Below are 14,067 nucleotides of genomic sequence, written 5' to 3'. Positions count from 1 at the left end.
TAATACATATTAAACCTCTTTAACATTATTAAATGTACATGTTGAATGACATATTTGCTAGCTTGCTCTCTGTCACAGTTCTAAAGTTTCATTTCAAACGGTTTATTTTCAAGATTTGAGGTAAACTATCTGCTGCACCTTTCATTATGTCAATAAATGTCACTTTAAACGGCATTTTAACTCACATTATTAGCATTTAGCACTAAATAAAGCTCATGAGGTGTACCCAAGGTGATTGTTGTCATAGTTTATCCTGTTGTTCAGCTGTGAGAAATTGAAGCCGTTTCTAAAATAGAAATTCCAGCTGATGTTTAGGACAAAAACTCATTTTAAATGAGAAAATATTCCTTTTTTTGCGTGTTGTTGCTTTTAGTCAGAACACAGTGTCAGGCATGCTTCTGTTGGTGTCATCAATCTGGCAACCTTCGGAATCATTGGAGGGGCCAAGTGAAAGTTTTTTTTAACTAGAAGTGCAATATCTAATTCAACCACTGGGTGTCCATCTTACATACTGCATGTATTGATGTATCAGAGCAACAGAGACTGAAGCAGACCATGAGGCGTCTATTATATGTCTATGGGCCCACCACTCTGCACATAGCATTTCTGCTAATAGTTTCTCTCCTAATGAGCCAGTGATCTGAATCAGGTGTGTTAAATAAGCACATGTTATTTACAAAGGCAGTTAAAGCATGTTGTATTTCTTGTTTTGAAGTGTGTGCTGTAATATTAATATGTAACTTGACTTTGTAAATGAAAGTGCAAAACAGAGATAGATTAGTTGACTAGTATAACTACAAACCAATAACATGATTTCCCCCCCATTTTAGACAGGTAAGATCCAGTTTGGTTATGTGTATGGCATCAGTGCTATTGGATGTCTGGGCATGTACTGCCTCCTCAACCTCATGAGCATGACTGGGGTCTCGTTTGGCTGTGTGGCTAGTGTTCTGGGCTACTGTCTGCTACCCATGATCATCCTGTCCAGCTTCGGGGTTATCTTTTCCTTACAGTAAGTTTCAGTGTCTACTTTTAAATTTTTTTTTAGGTAATCCTAACGAACCTAAAATAGTAAATGTTTAGCATGATTTTTCCATCCAACATTTTTTTTTTAAATGGCTATGTCTGGTGTAAACTGTACATGTTCTAACGTCTGTTTTTCTGTCTCTCAGGGGCATAATGGGTATCATTTTAACTGCCGCCATCATTGGTTGGTGCAGTCTTTCAGCCTCCAAGATCTTTATCTCTGCCTTGGCGATGGATGGGCAGCAGCTGCTGGTGGCCTATCCCTGCGCCCTGCTCTATGGAGTCTTTGCCCTCATTTCTGTCTTTTGAACTCTTATCCTCTTTTAATGGACAAAACGACCACCACCACTCTCACAAACCTTTATTTGAGGACTGCTTTTTGTGAACACAACATAAGGAGTTTCTTAGAGAATGTGGAATTATTATGGTTTGTTCTCACCTGCCCACGTCCTCTAAGAAATTATCTTGCTTATGATGCAGGTTAAAATGTGTTCTGTAGTTCTTTGCAAAATCAGTTCCTTTACCATAGTGAAAGTTAAGCGTTTATGGGAGAGAATATATATATATATAATTAATGCAAATGTCATCTCTCCAACACAACACTGGTGTTAAGTTTGCAATGTTCATATGCACAGTACACCAGTTTTTTTTTTGTCGTCATTTAATTATTTTTCTTTACATTCCTGAATTACTGTTGATTTGCTCAGCCTGTGTTTATTTATACATTTGAGTCAGTATAAGTAACTAATTTTCACCATTTTTTTATGTACCAGGAAAATTAAATGGGACTGTAAAAAAGCTAGTTTGAACCAATTTAAAAGAATTTGTCACACCAAAATAAAGATGCTGTCATTTACTTAACCCCAGGTGGTTCTGAACTTGTGTGACTTTCTTTTTTAAAAGATAAACCATTTGTGTGGACTGTTAAATTGTTAAATGTAAAAAAAAAAAAAAAAGTCAGTCGTGCTGGTTTGAAATGACATGAATAAGTAACTCATGTCCAGGGCCAGACAGAATCTGCGGACGTTTTTTGCTATTTCTGCGGAGAATTTCGGTAAAAATCTGCGGATTTCTGCAGAATTATTTTTGGAGTATCCAGCGGAGTATCATAACTAAAACCTTAATATATGAAATAAAAAGGAATAAATTACTGAATAAATTCAGATTTACTCGTTTACTCAAGTAAATAAACAGAATTAATTATGGGCTAAAAATCTGCGGAATTCTGCGCGCACAGATTCCGTGTGGGCCTACTCATGTCCATAAATCTGAAATAAGACTTTTGTAGAGTCAACTCCGATGCCTGAATATTGTTTTATTTCTGATTTAATGGCTTTACGTATTTATTTCTTTAAAATACAAGAGGCAGAGACCAATTTTTACAAGTCTTTCTTAACTGAGGACAATATCTATGGAGTGTTCTTTCATTTGTTCTTTCAGATAGAATTGATGTACTTCATTCATTCATTTTCTTTTCAACTTAGTCCCTTTAATAATTTGGGGTCGACACAGTGGAATGAACCACCAACTTATCCAGCGTATGTTTTAAGCAGCGAATGCCCTACCACTCATCCATACGCACTCATTCACACACCGGACAATTTTAGCTTACCCAATTCACCTATAGCGCATGTCTTTGGACTGGGGGAAAACCGGAGCACCCGGAGAAAACCCACACGAACACAGGGAGAACATGCAAACTCCACACAGAAATGCCAACTGACCCAGTCAAGGCTCGAACCAGTGACCTTCTTGCTCTGAGACGATCGTGGTACCCACTGCGCCATCGTGCAGCCCCAAATGAATATAGTTAAATCAAAATTTTGTTTTCTCAAAACTTGTTTCATGTGTGCTTTATATCAGTCCATTTTTTTTTTTTTTTTTAAATATGTCACCAATGGTATGGTGTTACACTTGTACTGTTTACAGGCCATTTTAATGAAATAAAAGTATGTTTGTTTGAACTTTTATACTAAGCCTTATTCATTTTCCATGATTTTTAATAACATCAGATCTCAACCATTTGTTCATAGAAGTATTCAAAGTCCCATAGCTGTTTCTTAGTGACATGTCAATAATAACTAATCAACACATTTTCAAATAGAACATTATTCGTATAATCTTGTTTATATTATTGTATCTTGATTACTTTCTCAATCAAATTAAGTTCTAAATGTTTCTATCTTATTCTGCTCTTGAAGAGTTTTCACAGCATTTTATGGAAGCAGTTTAACCTTTCTGTCGTGTTTGGGTCAAATCTGACCGATTTACAACTTAAATCCCTCATAAATATTGTGTTTTACTACTGATTGCCTCAAGGCCTTATGATATCCTCCACACTATGCACTTGAACATATAAACATGATGATCGTCTCTTTCGTTGAATTTTGAGTGTTTTAATCAACCTTGTTATACACTTGTGGTGTTCCCAGTCAAAAGTGACCGCCATAGGAAATGAATGGGTATGCAGGCTATATTCATTCATCACACAGAAAACATCCTCCCACTCTCCTCCAACTCACTCACTCATTTCAGACTGAACAATGTCTTTTGCAGGTAAACATCTCTTTTACACGCTCCTGTGTTGATCCTCCAGCCTGATCTCACAAGATAACAACTATTTTACGTTTTGTCATTTTAGTAGAGATCAGTCGTACAAAATTGTATGATTTTTAAAATGAGGTGTGGCACCCAACTCCACCCCTTAACTCAACCGTCATTGGGGATGAGCAAATTGTACAAAACTATATGAATAAGATCATACAAATTCATATGGATTAGCTAGTTAACTAGCTGGTGGGTCAGGTGTTTTACCAGTGGCTGGTTGGTGGCAGTTAGCAACTGGCTAGTGGATCCCCCTCTTGTGAATATTTTTAGCGTAGTGTCGTGTGTTGTAAACACCACAGTGATTTTAAGACACAAAAGCAAGTCACGTTTTCTGAATGACACCACAATCTGCAAATGTTAAAAGTCATGTAGTGTGAACTACACTGCTGAAAAACCCAGCTTAAACCAGCCTAGGCTGGTTTGCTGGTTATAGCTGGTCGACCAGCCTGGTTTTAAAGGGATTTTGTTCATTTCCAGGCTGGTCTTAGCTGGTCAGGCTGGAAAATGACCAGCCAAGTCCAGCTAAAACCAGCTTGACCAGCCTGGTTTAAGCTGGATATAGCTGGTTTTGGCTGGACTCCCATCTTGGCTTGGCTGGTCAAGCTGGTTTTAGCTGGTCATCTCCCAGCCTGACCAGCTAAGACCAGGCTGGAAATGGCTGGAAACCAGCCTGGAAGTGGCCAAAACCCTTCTAAAACCAGCCTGGTCGACCAGCTGAAACCAGCCAACCAGCCTAGTCTGGTTTAAGCTGGATTTTTCAGCAGGGTAGACTTTATCTGGAAGAGATCCCTGCTGAAAAATCCAGCTTAAACCAGCCTAGGCTGGTTGGCTGGTTTTAGCTGGTCGACCAGGCTGGTTTTAGAGGGGATTTGGCCATTTCCAGGCTGGTTTCCAGCCATTTCCAGCCTGGTGGTCAGGCTGGAAAATGCCCAGCTAAATCCAGTTAAAACCAGCTTGTCCAGCCTGATTTAAGTTGGACATAGCTGGTTTTAGCTGGTCATCTCCCATGCCTGACCAGCTAAGACCAGGCTGGAAATGGCCAAAACCTCTCTAAAACCAGCCAACCAGCCTAGGCTGGTTTAAGCTGTTTTTTTCAGTAGAGATATGATCGAAATAGTGATTTTTATATTAGATTGTTTAACAAAAAAGCAATTTATTTACTTACAGTATTTTAGGTAACATAAGTAGCCTAACTGTAAAAAATTGCCTAAAAGTTAAAAGAAATCTAATTTTTTCTGCAAAACACATTTTAATTACAGTAACTAGTTACTTTGCAGCTGATTACACCCAATGCTGATCATAGTATAAAACAATTTTTATTTCCATATCTCTGTTCATGTGTATTTTCTTGCACGCACACATACAAAATGATGTTTTCAGACTTCAATTTTTATGCTTGCACCTTTCATCATGCTGATTTTGTGTATAACACTAACGTCATTTTTACAAACTAACACCATTCTCGTTTGGTGAACTCCCCCATAAAGTTCGCCCTGCAACCGAGCTAAGTTTATTGCAGCGAAAAAGCGCTTTGCGTACAGTGCTCAACTCCCATCTCAACTATTTGGCCTGCTGCTCCAACTGGCACCGAGTCAAGACTCAAGGAAAAGGCATTTATAAAATAAGAAAGATGTGTCTAAAATAGGGGAACAGATCATGGCATGCTCTAATGTGTGGAGGAAAAAGAAATCGGCTTGTCCCTGGGTGGGAACTGGACGAAGGCCAGCGCAGTCCAATCTGGTATTAATCAGAACCACACAGAAAACATGGCTTGTTTCTATGTGATTCCCATTTAAGGCAGTGCTGTAGAAGTGTGAGGGCAAGGCTTGCACACACCATCTGTCTGCATGCAGAAACATGCTATATATCAGTCAATACACCGACCGACCAGACTGTTGCTTTTCAGGCGGTTAAACAAGTGTACTTTACAGACGTGATGTATTGAAGCTCATACATCTGTGAGTGGTAGCAGTGCCAGCCTAATGCAGATTTCCAAAAGGCGATGTAGCATTCTGTAAATATAATGTCACTTAGCCATGAGTGATCTTTAGCTGTTCTCCATCAACTCTACTTCTGCTTAATGTTTCGTTTTTATTTCTAGGCTTTACCTGAGTTTTACACTGTGCAATTCAATTCAATTCAGCTTTATTTGTATAGCGCTTTTACAATGTAGATGGTGTCAAAGCAGCTTCACATAAATGGTCATAGTAACTCGAACAGAGTAGTTCAGTTTTTAGTGTTTAAGTTCAGTTCAGTTCAGTTTAGCTCAGTTCAGTGTGATTTAATCATTACTGAGAGTTCAAACACTGAAGAGCAAATTCATTGATGCATAGCTCTACCAATCCTGAACCATGCGAGGCAATGGCGACAGCGGAGAGAGAAAAAAAACCTTGAGAGAACCAGACTCAGTTGGGCACGACCATTTTAATTTCTCCGCTGGCCAAAAGTCTTGTGCAGAGCTTCATTCGCCGTGGTTGAGGCTGGAAGATGGCCTCAGCGAAGACTCGTCTGTCCCTGGAGCGTCGCTGGAATCAGACTCATGTTCTCCACTCCCCACGACCATCAGCGCAGCAGCAGCTCAGGATATGGCCTGGTCCCGGATATGGAATCCTTGGGATCATCTCGTCGCTGGTCTTGGATCCAATCAGTGACTCCGCATAATCTGAGGACCTCGGGATGAGTATCCCCAGGTGAAAATAGAGAATAAAGAGAATAATTAGCGTAGCTAATTATTTTAACAAAAATGCTGGGTTCCACACAAACATGAAGAAATTAAGTTCACTTATTGGTTTTTACAATTTTAAGTGGAATTCTGCGGAATTCTGCGTGCGCAGATTTTGTGTGGGCCTGAATATTACTTTATTTTAAGTAAATTGGACCCAGGAGCAAATTTACTTTTAAAATGCTTATTATAAAATGCTTGTTATAAGACAATACAAGTGTTTTTGATCTTAAACGCATATAAGCCTATTGTTGAAGACCCCAAAACCAAAATATGACCTTTTAAAATGCAAAATAGGGGCTATTTGAAAATATTTTTTACTTTTAAATCCAATTTTTTTTTTTTTTACAGAATTTTAACTTAGTATGTCATTATTTATTATTATTTTCCTGATTAAGGGAGAAGAAATGGGCTTCTTTAATGGGTGGATGGCAGCAGATAAGAAAGCAGGACAGGAGAAAGGGAGATGTTAGTTCACAGAAAACGGCTCGCACCGCTAACATACATGCATGAAGGAGGCAGTGACTCACACGGCCCGTTTATTTTCTCTGGAGATTCGAATGTGACTTATGAAAATTTTTCCCCCAAGAAATGAAAAGCAAATTCAAACACAGTTGAGTGATGAACGAGATCGCTGTCACTGTATTCCTGTTTTGCGCTCTGTTTGTTTAATGTTATTGTATGGGACTGGCGTCAGAGAGTGTACAAAAAACCTGGCTGGGAGAAAAGGGTCAGCAGTTTATTTTATTTGTGCTCATAAAACTACAAATATTTCAGCTTTTATTGATTGGCTCAATGACTTAATTATCCTTTTTGCACTAAAAGGATAATAAAAAGATCTACAAGCATCCATGCTTGTATGAGGAACATTTAGCATCCATGGAAACTTTTGATTCCACTAAAGGTTCTACAGTGCATCTGCAATGTATTCATAGCGCTTTGCTTTTTTATGTCACAGCCTTATTTTAAAATAGATTAAATTAATTTATTTCCTCAAAATTCTACACACAATACCCCATAATGCATTTTTTTTAATTGTTGCAAATTTATTAAAAATAAAAAAACTGAAAAATCACATGTACATAAGTATTCTTAGCCTTTGCCCAATACTTTGTTGATGCATCTTTGGCAGCAATTACAGCCTCAAGTCTTTTTAAATATTATGCCACAAGCTTGGAACACCTGTCTTTATGAATTTTTACCCATTCCTCTTTGCAGTGACGCTCTATCAGTTTGGATGGTAAACAACGGTGTACACCCATTTTCAGATCTCTCCAGAGATGTTTAATAGGATTTAGGTGTGGGCTCTGGCTGGGCCAAGGACATTCACAGAATTGTTGTGAAGCCACTCCATTGATATTTTGGCAGTGTGCTTTAGGTCATTGTCCTGCTGGAAGATGAACCGTCACCCCAGTCTGAGATCAAGAGCACTCTGAAGCAGGTTTTCATTTAGGATCTCTCTGTACATTGCTGCATTCATCTTTCCCTCTGTCCTGACTAGTCTTCCAGTTCCTGCTGCTGAAAAACATCTCCACAGGATGATGCTGCCACCACCATGCTTCACTGTAGGGATGGTATTAGCCTGGTGATGAGCGGTGCCTGGTTTTCTCTAAACCTAACGCCTGAAAAAATCTTTTGGGTTCTTTCAGTCACCTTAATTTGTACGACTTTTAATGTATTTTGGCTGAAAATGCTAACTTTTTAAAACAAGTATTAAAGTGCAAGGTTTATTTTATTTTTTTTAAATAATACTTTTATCATCTGTGAAGTGTGATTTTGTCAAAACAGTCAAGTCTTTTTTATTGCATATGAGCACAGGGCACAGTTAAGGATAAACAAAATTCATGTCTTACAAAATGGTATGCTGACTGGATACTTTGGACCAAAGAATGTGTTCACATTTGTTAACCAGTTCTGTTGGTGTCGTAAAATGTTACATAACTCACTCCAGAATAGCGGCGACATTCCAAGCATTTTCCACTCATTTTCTTTGAAATGGAATGACACAGAACCCATGAATATACAGTAAATGTAATGCATTAATAGTGTAAAACAAAGCAAAATGCTCAAATGTGATAACGAATTGTTCAACTTTTAGAACCGCTAACAGAGTTGACAATAACAGAGTTGACAATAACAGAGTTAACATATTCCAACATTTTGTGACTGACAGCTCAATATTCTAACCTCAAAACAGATCCCACACAGCATGTCTAAAACTAAATGTGATTTATTTTCATTGTAGCCTGTTACTGTTATTTACAATTACAGAGTTAATAAATAATTAATCTGCTATTCGGGTATGCTAAACATGTTGTATGAATTAATGAGTGAAGAATAATTACGTCTCAATGACTTCCAGAGTTTTCTATCAGAGAAAGTGATTTTTTTTTTTATCAGTGCTTTACAGATAGATTTTTAAAGAAAATGTTTATATAGCTTAGTAAACACTGATTATAACTTGTTATTCACTTAGGAGACAGTGACAGTCTAATATAGATGTTGTGGGAGTATTTAAGTTAATATTTTCAAGACACGTTGTTCCTAAAAATGGATACAAACATTATTCATTCATTCACTTTCCTTCAGCTTAGTCTCTTTTTTCATCAGGGGTTACCACGGCGGAATGAACCGCCAACTTATCTAGCATATGTTTTAAACCGCAGATGCCTTTCCAGCTGCAACTCTGTAAGGGAAACATCCATACACACTCATTCATACTCATACTCTACAGCCAATTTAGTTTAATCAATTCACCTATAGCGCATGTCTTTGGACTATAAGGAAACCAAAGCACCCGGAAGAAACCCACGCCAGCGCGGAGAGAACATGCAAACTCCACACTGAAAAGCCAACTGATCCAGCCAGGACTCGAGCCAGCAATCTTCTTGCTGTCAGGCGACAGTGCTAACCACTTAGCCATCGTGTTGCCACTAACATTATTAATAGAGATAACTTGATATTAACTTAAAAGAGATATACTCAACATTTTTCTCAAAAAAGTTTGTTTTTTGTTGTTGTTGATGGTTTAGGGAATTTCAGAACCCAAACCAAGAAACACATTTCAAGCTAAATTCTTTACTGAGAAAGTGTTGGTTGTTCTGCAGTCGAACAGTCATCTTCAAGAGTCTGCAAGAGTCTTGTTCTCCCATCTATAATATGTTTTAGGGGGCAGTGTTAAGGTGGAGAACTTACATGACAAGTTTTGAAAGTCTTGTATCCTGAGGTTTCAGCTGCCCTGAATGGCCTGAAAGTATCACCCAGACATTCATAGAGACAAAAACAAAGTCGTTTGAACCCTTCCCGTTGGTCAGGAAGTGCATGAAGACAATACGTTAAATGTCTCTAACTCTAACTTTTCAGTTTTATAATATATTGTCACCTTGGAATTATACCTACCATCCATCTGCACACAATCTGCCTCCAGACCCCTCTTGACACCTTTAAGATTAAGATTTCACATCCAGAATTCATTTGGTTTGCTTTTTTGTTTAAGATTGCAGCATTCACATTTACCCAAATAAATTGCATTAACAAAGAAATAATGCCCAGAGTTTGTTTTAATTGAACCAAAACCTAAAATAAAATGTAAATTCCGTAATAACACAAATTTTATTGCAATAAACTTTTCTTGAACTTCGTTTATAATGAACTGAACTGAACTGACATTGAACCAAACTGAGCTGAACAACACTGTTGTCTCAATACAGCTGCTTCATTGCACAATTTGGACTTGCCTCATTTTTGAAGCTTGCATAATTGATTCCTGTAACTTTGCTGAGTAATACTGCTTTAAAAGATGTATAAAGAGCTAAAATAAAACAAGGGTGACCATAAATACAGTGCAGTATATTAGCACATACACACACCAGCCACTTTATTAGGTACAATAACCAACTGCCTGTAACGCAAATTGCTAGTTAGCCAATCACATGGCAGCAGGCCAGCAGCTCAATGCATTTAGGCATGTAGACATGGTCAAGATGAATGAAGAATGAACAGTTTAAACCGAGCATCAGAATGGGGAAGAAAGGGCATTTAAGTGACTTTGAACATGGCATGGTTGTTGGTGCCAGACATACTGGTCTAAGTATTTCAGAAACTGCTGATCTACTGGGATTTTCCATGCACAAGGGTTAACAGAGAATGGTCCGAAAAAGAGAAAATATAAAGGCAATTGGTTTACTCACTTTAAGTAACTAATCACTTTTTACAGTGCATGAAGGAGTTAACTTAGTGGGTTTTTTTTTTTTTTTTTACAAATTTATATAGATTGAACATAAAAAATTAAGTTGTCTCCAAACAATCCCAAGAATTGTGTTGCTTAAGCTTATTTTACCTAAATAGTTTGGTCCCACTTTATATCAAGTGGCCTTAACTAATATGTACTTACACAGCATTTAATAGTTTGTTACAATGTACTTATTATGTAAATACATGTATTTACTATGTACTTATGCTTGACTAAATACATGTTTAATTACATCTGTAACTAACTTTTGTAATTAGATTTGTAAATACACTGTTGGCCATCCCTTACACCTTAACCCACCCTTAAACCTACACATGCCACCAAACCTGTCCATAACCCAACCTCTATCCCAACTCAAAAGCACCACAAGTGTTCTCAAATACATTAAAAACACAGTAAGTACATTGTATTTATTTTTTTGAGGTAAGTACATAGTAGTTAAGGACACTTAATATAAAGTGGGACCAGTAGTTTTAACAAGCAACATTTTTTTTAAGTGTATGTCATTGACTTAGAGTCAGCACTACATTTACAGTTGTCAAAGGCATTAAGGATTTAAATATATCCTTTCTTCGATCATCTTATAGTTGTGTAAATCATTTGAGCAAATAGACCCAATGGCACCAAGGCTCAGGGGGCATCAATACAACTAAAGACAGAAAATAAATATAAAAAATAATCCAATTCATAAAAATTGACATCATCACTATGACTTTTCTGACACATCTGTGCTGAGGCCGTGCATCAGTAATAATATGAAAACCTCTCATTATTATAGGTCTGATGTGATTCTTAGGCAATCAGCCAAAAGGAATATAAACAATGAGTTAATGGACAAGCATCAGCAGCTAAGAGAAAGAGCTGAATGAATAATCAAAACAAATAAAGAAATAGCACATTTACAGGTAGCTAATTTACAAGTTTAAGTTCAGTTCAGTTCAGTGTGGTTTAATATTCACTGCTGAGAGTCCAAACACTGAAGAGTAATCCATCGATGCGCAGCTCTACAAGTCCTGAACTATGCAAGCCAGTGGCGACAGTGGCTAGGAACAAACTTCACCAATTGGCGAAAGTGAAGGATATAAAAACCTCAAAAGCAACCAGGCTCGGTTGGGCACAACCATTTCTCCCAGGGTCAAACATCTTGTGCAGAGCTGCAGTCAGAGGCTGTAGAACGCTGGACATCAGCGATTACTTGTCTATCCCTGGAGTCTCACAGGAATCAAACGCATGCTATCCATTCCTCCATGACCACCACCATACGGCCTGGTCCGAGATTATGGAAACCTTGGGATCATCTCTTCACAGGTCTACTATCTGTATATAAACAAGATGCATGAAGCACATTCATGTATCATAACACTATGTGATGGATTGAGTGTATGCTTTGGTAAAAAGATTTAATCTAGTTTTAAACTGCGAGAGTGTGTCTAAGCCTCGGACATTATCAGGAAGGCTATTTCAGAGTTTGGGTGCCATAAATGAGAAGCCTCGACCTCCTTTACTCGACTTTGCTATTCTAGGTACAACCAGAAGCCAGAGTTTTGAGATCTTAAAGAGCGGCTTGGATTGTAGCAAGGCATGAGGTTGGTTAGATATACAGGAGCTAGATTATTTAAGGTGTAAGAAGTAATATTTTAAAGTCAATATCAAAGTTAACAGGCAGTCAGTGTAATGCTTTGTTCACACCAGACGCGGAACGCGCGGATAAATCGCGCTATTCGCGTGTAAATTGCCGCGTGAACATTTGAGTTTACACGCTTCATTCGTGCGTCAACCCCCGCTTCATTCGCCCGTCAAATCCGCTTCAATCGCGTGTCAAATTCACTTCAAAACAGATTCACGTATTCGCGTGATGGGCAGGGCTTCTGTCTTCCCGGTGACTCTAGCTTCATAGCTAAATGGCTAACATGGATTTTATGAAGAAAATAACAGTGTTAATGGGCTTTTTGGAGACTGAAAAACAGCGTCAATATGTTTAGGGTCCTGTCTGAGTCCACTACATTCTTTCAGAGGTGCATCCAGCTCTGTGAGCTCATAAACTCCTCCAGAAACTGAACCTGGATGACGGAGACTTTCAGCGGTGCCTCTGATTGAGCCAAGCCCAGTTTGATGACTTGTTGTCGGTGTCGCCTGGAGGATTTGCCCCGGGACACCATCAACAGGTTCTACGTCACAATCACACCCCCACAAGAGCAAGCTTCTGATTGGTTAACGCGGCGCGAATGTCCCCTGAAGTTCATATTTTCGAACTTGAGAGATTCGCACGAAACGCTCGTTAAGCACGTCAAACGCTCAATTCGCCTCGCGCGTGTCGCGCTATTCGCACTGCGTCATTCGCTCCGCGCCATTCGCGTGTATCGCTCCGCAGGATGTCTATTCGTGCGTTTGCATTGACTTAACATGTAAATCACTCGCGCTTGACGCGCGTTCCGTGTCTGGTGTGAACGCAGCATAAGGATGATAAATTTGGGGTGATACGATCGCATTTCCTGGTAAGAAGATCTGCATTTTGTGCTAGCTGAAGTTTATTAATAGAGGATGCTGGGCAATGAAGTCTTGATTCGCCTATGGTAGGCCAGAACTATCTAGAACACCCAAGCAATGGCATAACCATCCCGTGGCAAGCAGCCTTGACTTCTTTAGAAATTTTTTCTATTATAAACAATTGGTAATGCTGCAGTCGAAAGACCGTTCAAATAATTTATCTACAATTGTTTGGTTTGTGTGTTTACAACCATGCTTCTCAAAAAATCTCTTCACACAGTACAAATGCATTTCTAACAGCCTTTCCTCGTTGCTTCAATGATTCGACTGTTCATTAACACTGATAAATGGCTTGTGTGTTTTTATGGCAGATGCTCCGGTGCAAAGCCTGTTGCAAGCTGATGTCAGTCTCCCCCTGAAAACAAACATGAGGTCACTATGGAAATAGCGTCAGAGCGGCAGAGGAAAGTCATTTATTAATTACTGCAATAATATTTTTGTCCACTTGAATCACCCCGCAGGTCACGGCCCATAAAAGTCTGCCACACCTGCGACAACAGCACCTGCTATTTTCATCCAACGCGCACAATATGTACATTTGAAGAATGCGTGGCACTTAAAAACATATAAATAATGCACAGTTTGCCCTCTGCCAAGATTGAAGCTCATAGTCTTGGTATCCAAAAGGGAATGGCAATAAAGCGAAATACACACACACACACACACACACACACACACACACACACACACACACACACACACACAAGACAAACAGTCTCAACTAGCTGGGCAGCAGTGAGGCGTATTGTGAGGACATTTCCCAGAGAGGCTGTCTCGTCATCTGAGTGGCGGCAGACATTCGGTCCGGTCCAACTCTTGTCATGGTGTTTACGCAAACACAGCGCTTCAATTCTGCCATTCACTGTGCCTTCTGCAAACAGCGTCTGCCAGGCCGTAAACAGAGAACATGATG

The 14,067-nt window shown here is 38.9% G+C and overlaps 1 protein-coding gene across 2 annotated transcripts in view; it reads left to right on the top strand.

Moving 5' to 3' along the window:
* yipf5 (Yip1 domain family, member 5) overlaps nucleotides 1-1,892 on the top strand; it is an 8,283-nt gene extending 6,391 nt beyond the window's left edge. Inside the window, 2 exon segments of one of the 2 annotated variants that reach the window (NM_200295.1) lie at nucleotides 831-1,012; nucleotides 1,173-1,892. In NM_200295.1, coding sequence (NP_956589.1) covers nucleotides 831-1,012; nucleotides 1,173-1,335 — 345 coding nt within the window. In that variant the 3' untranslated portion in view covers nucleotides 1,336-1,892. 2 annotated transcript variants of the gene reach the window in all.
* Nucleotides 1,893-14,067: the final 12,175 nt, after the last annotated feature.

The sequence above is a fragment of the Danio rerio genome, chromosome 21, assembly GCF_049306965.1.
Source record: "Danio rerio strain Tuebingen ecotype United States chromosome 21, GRCz12tu, whole genome shotgun sequence".
NCBI classification, from domain to species: domain Eukaryota; kingdom Metazoa; phylum Chordata; class Actinopteri; order Cypriniformes; family Danionidae; genus Danio; species Danio rerio.
Note: the sequence above shows the minus strand (reverse complement) of the source record. Positions and strands in the feature narration are given on the sequence as shown.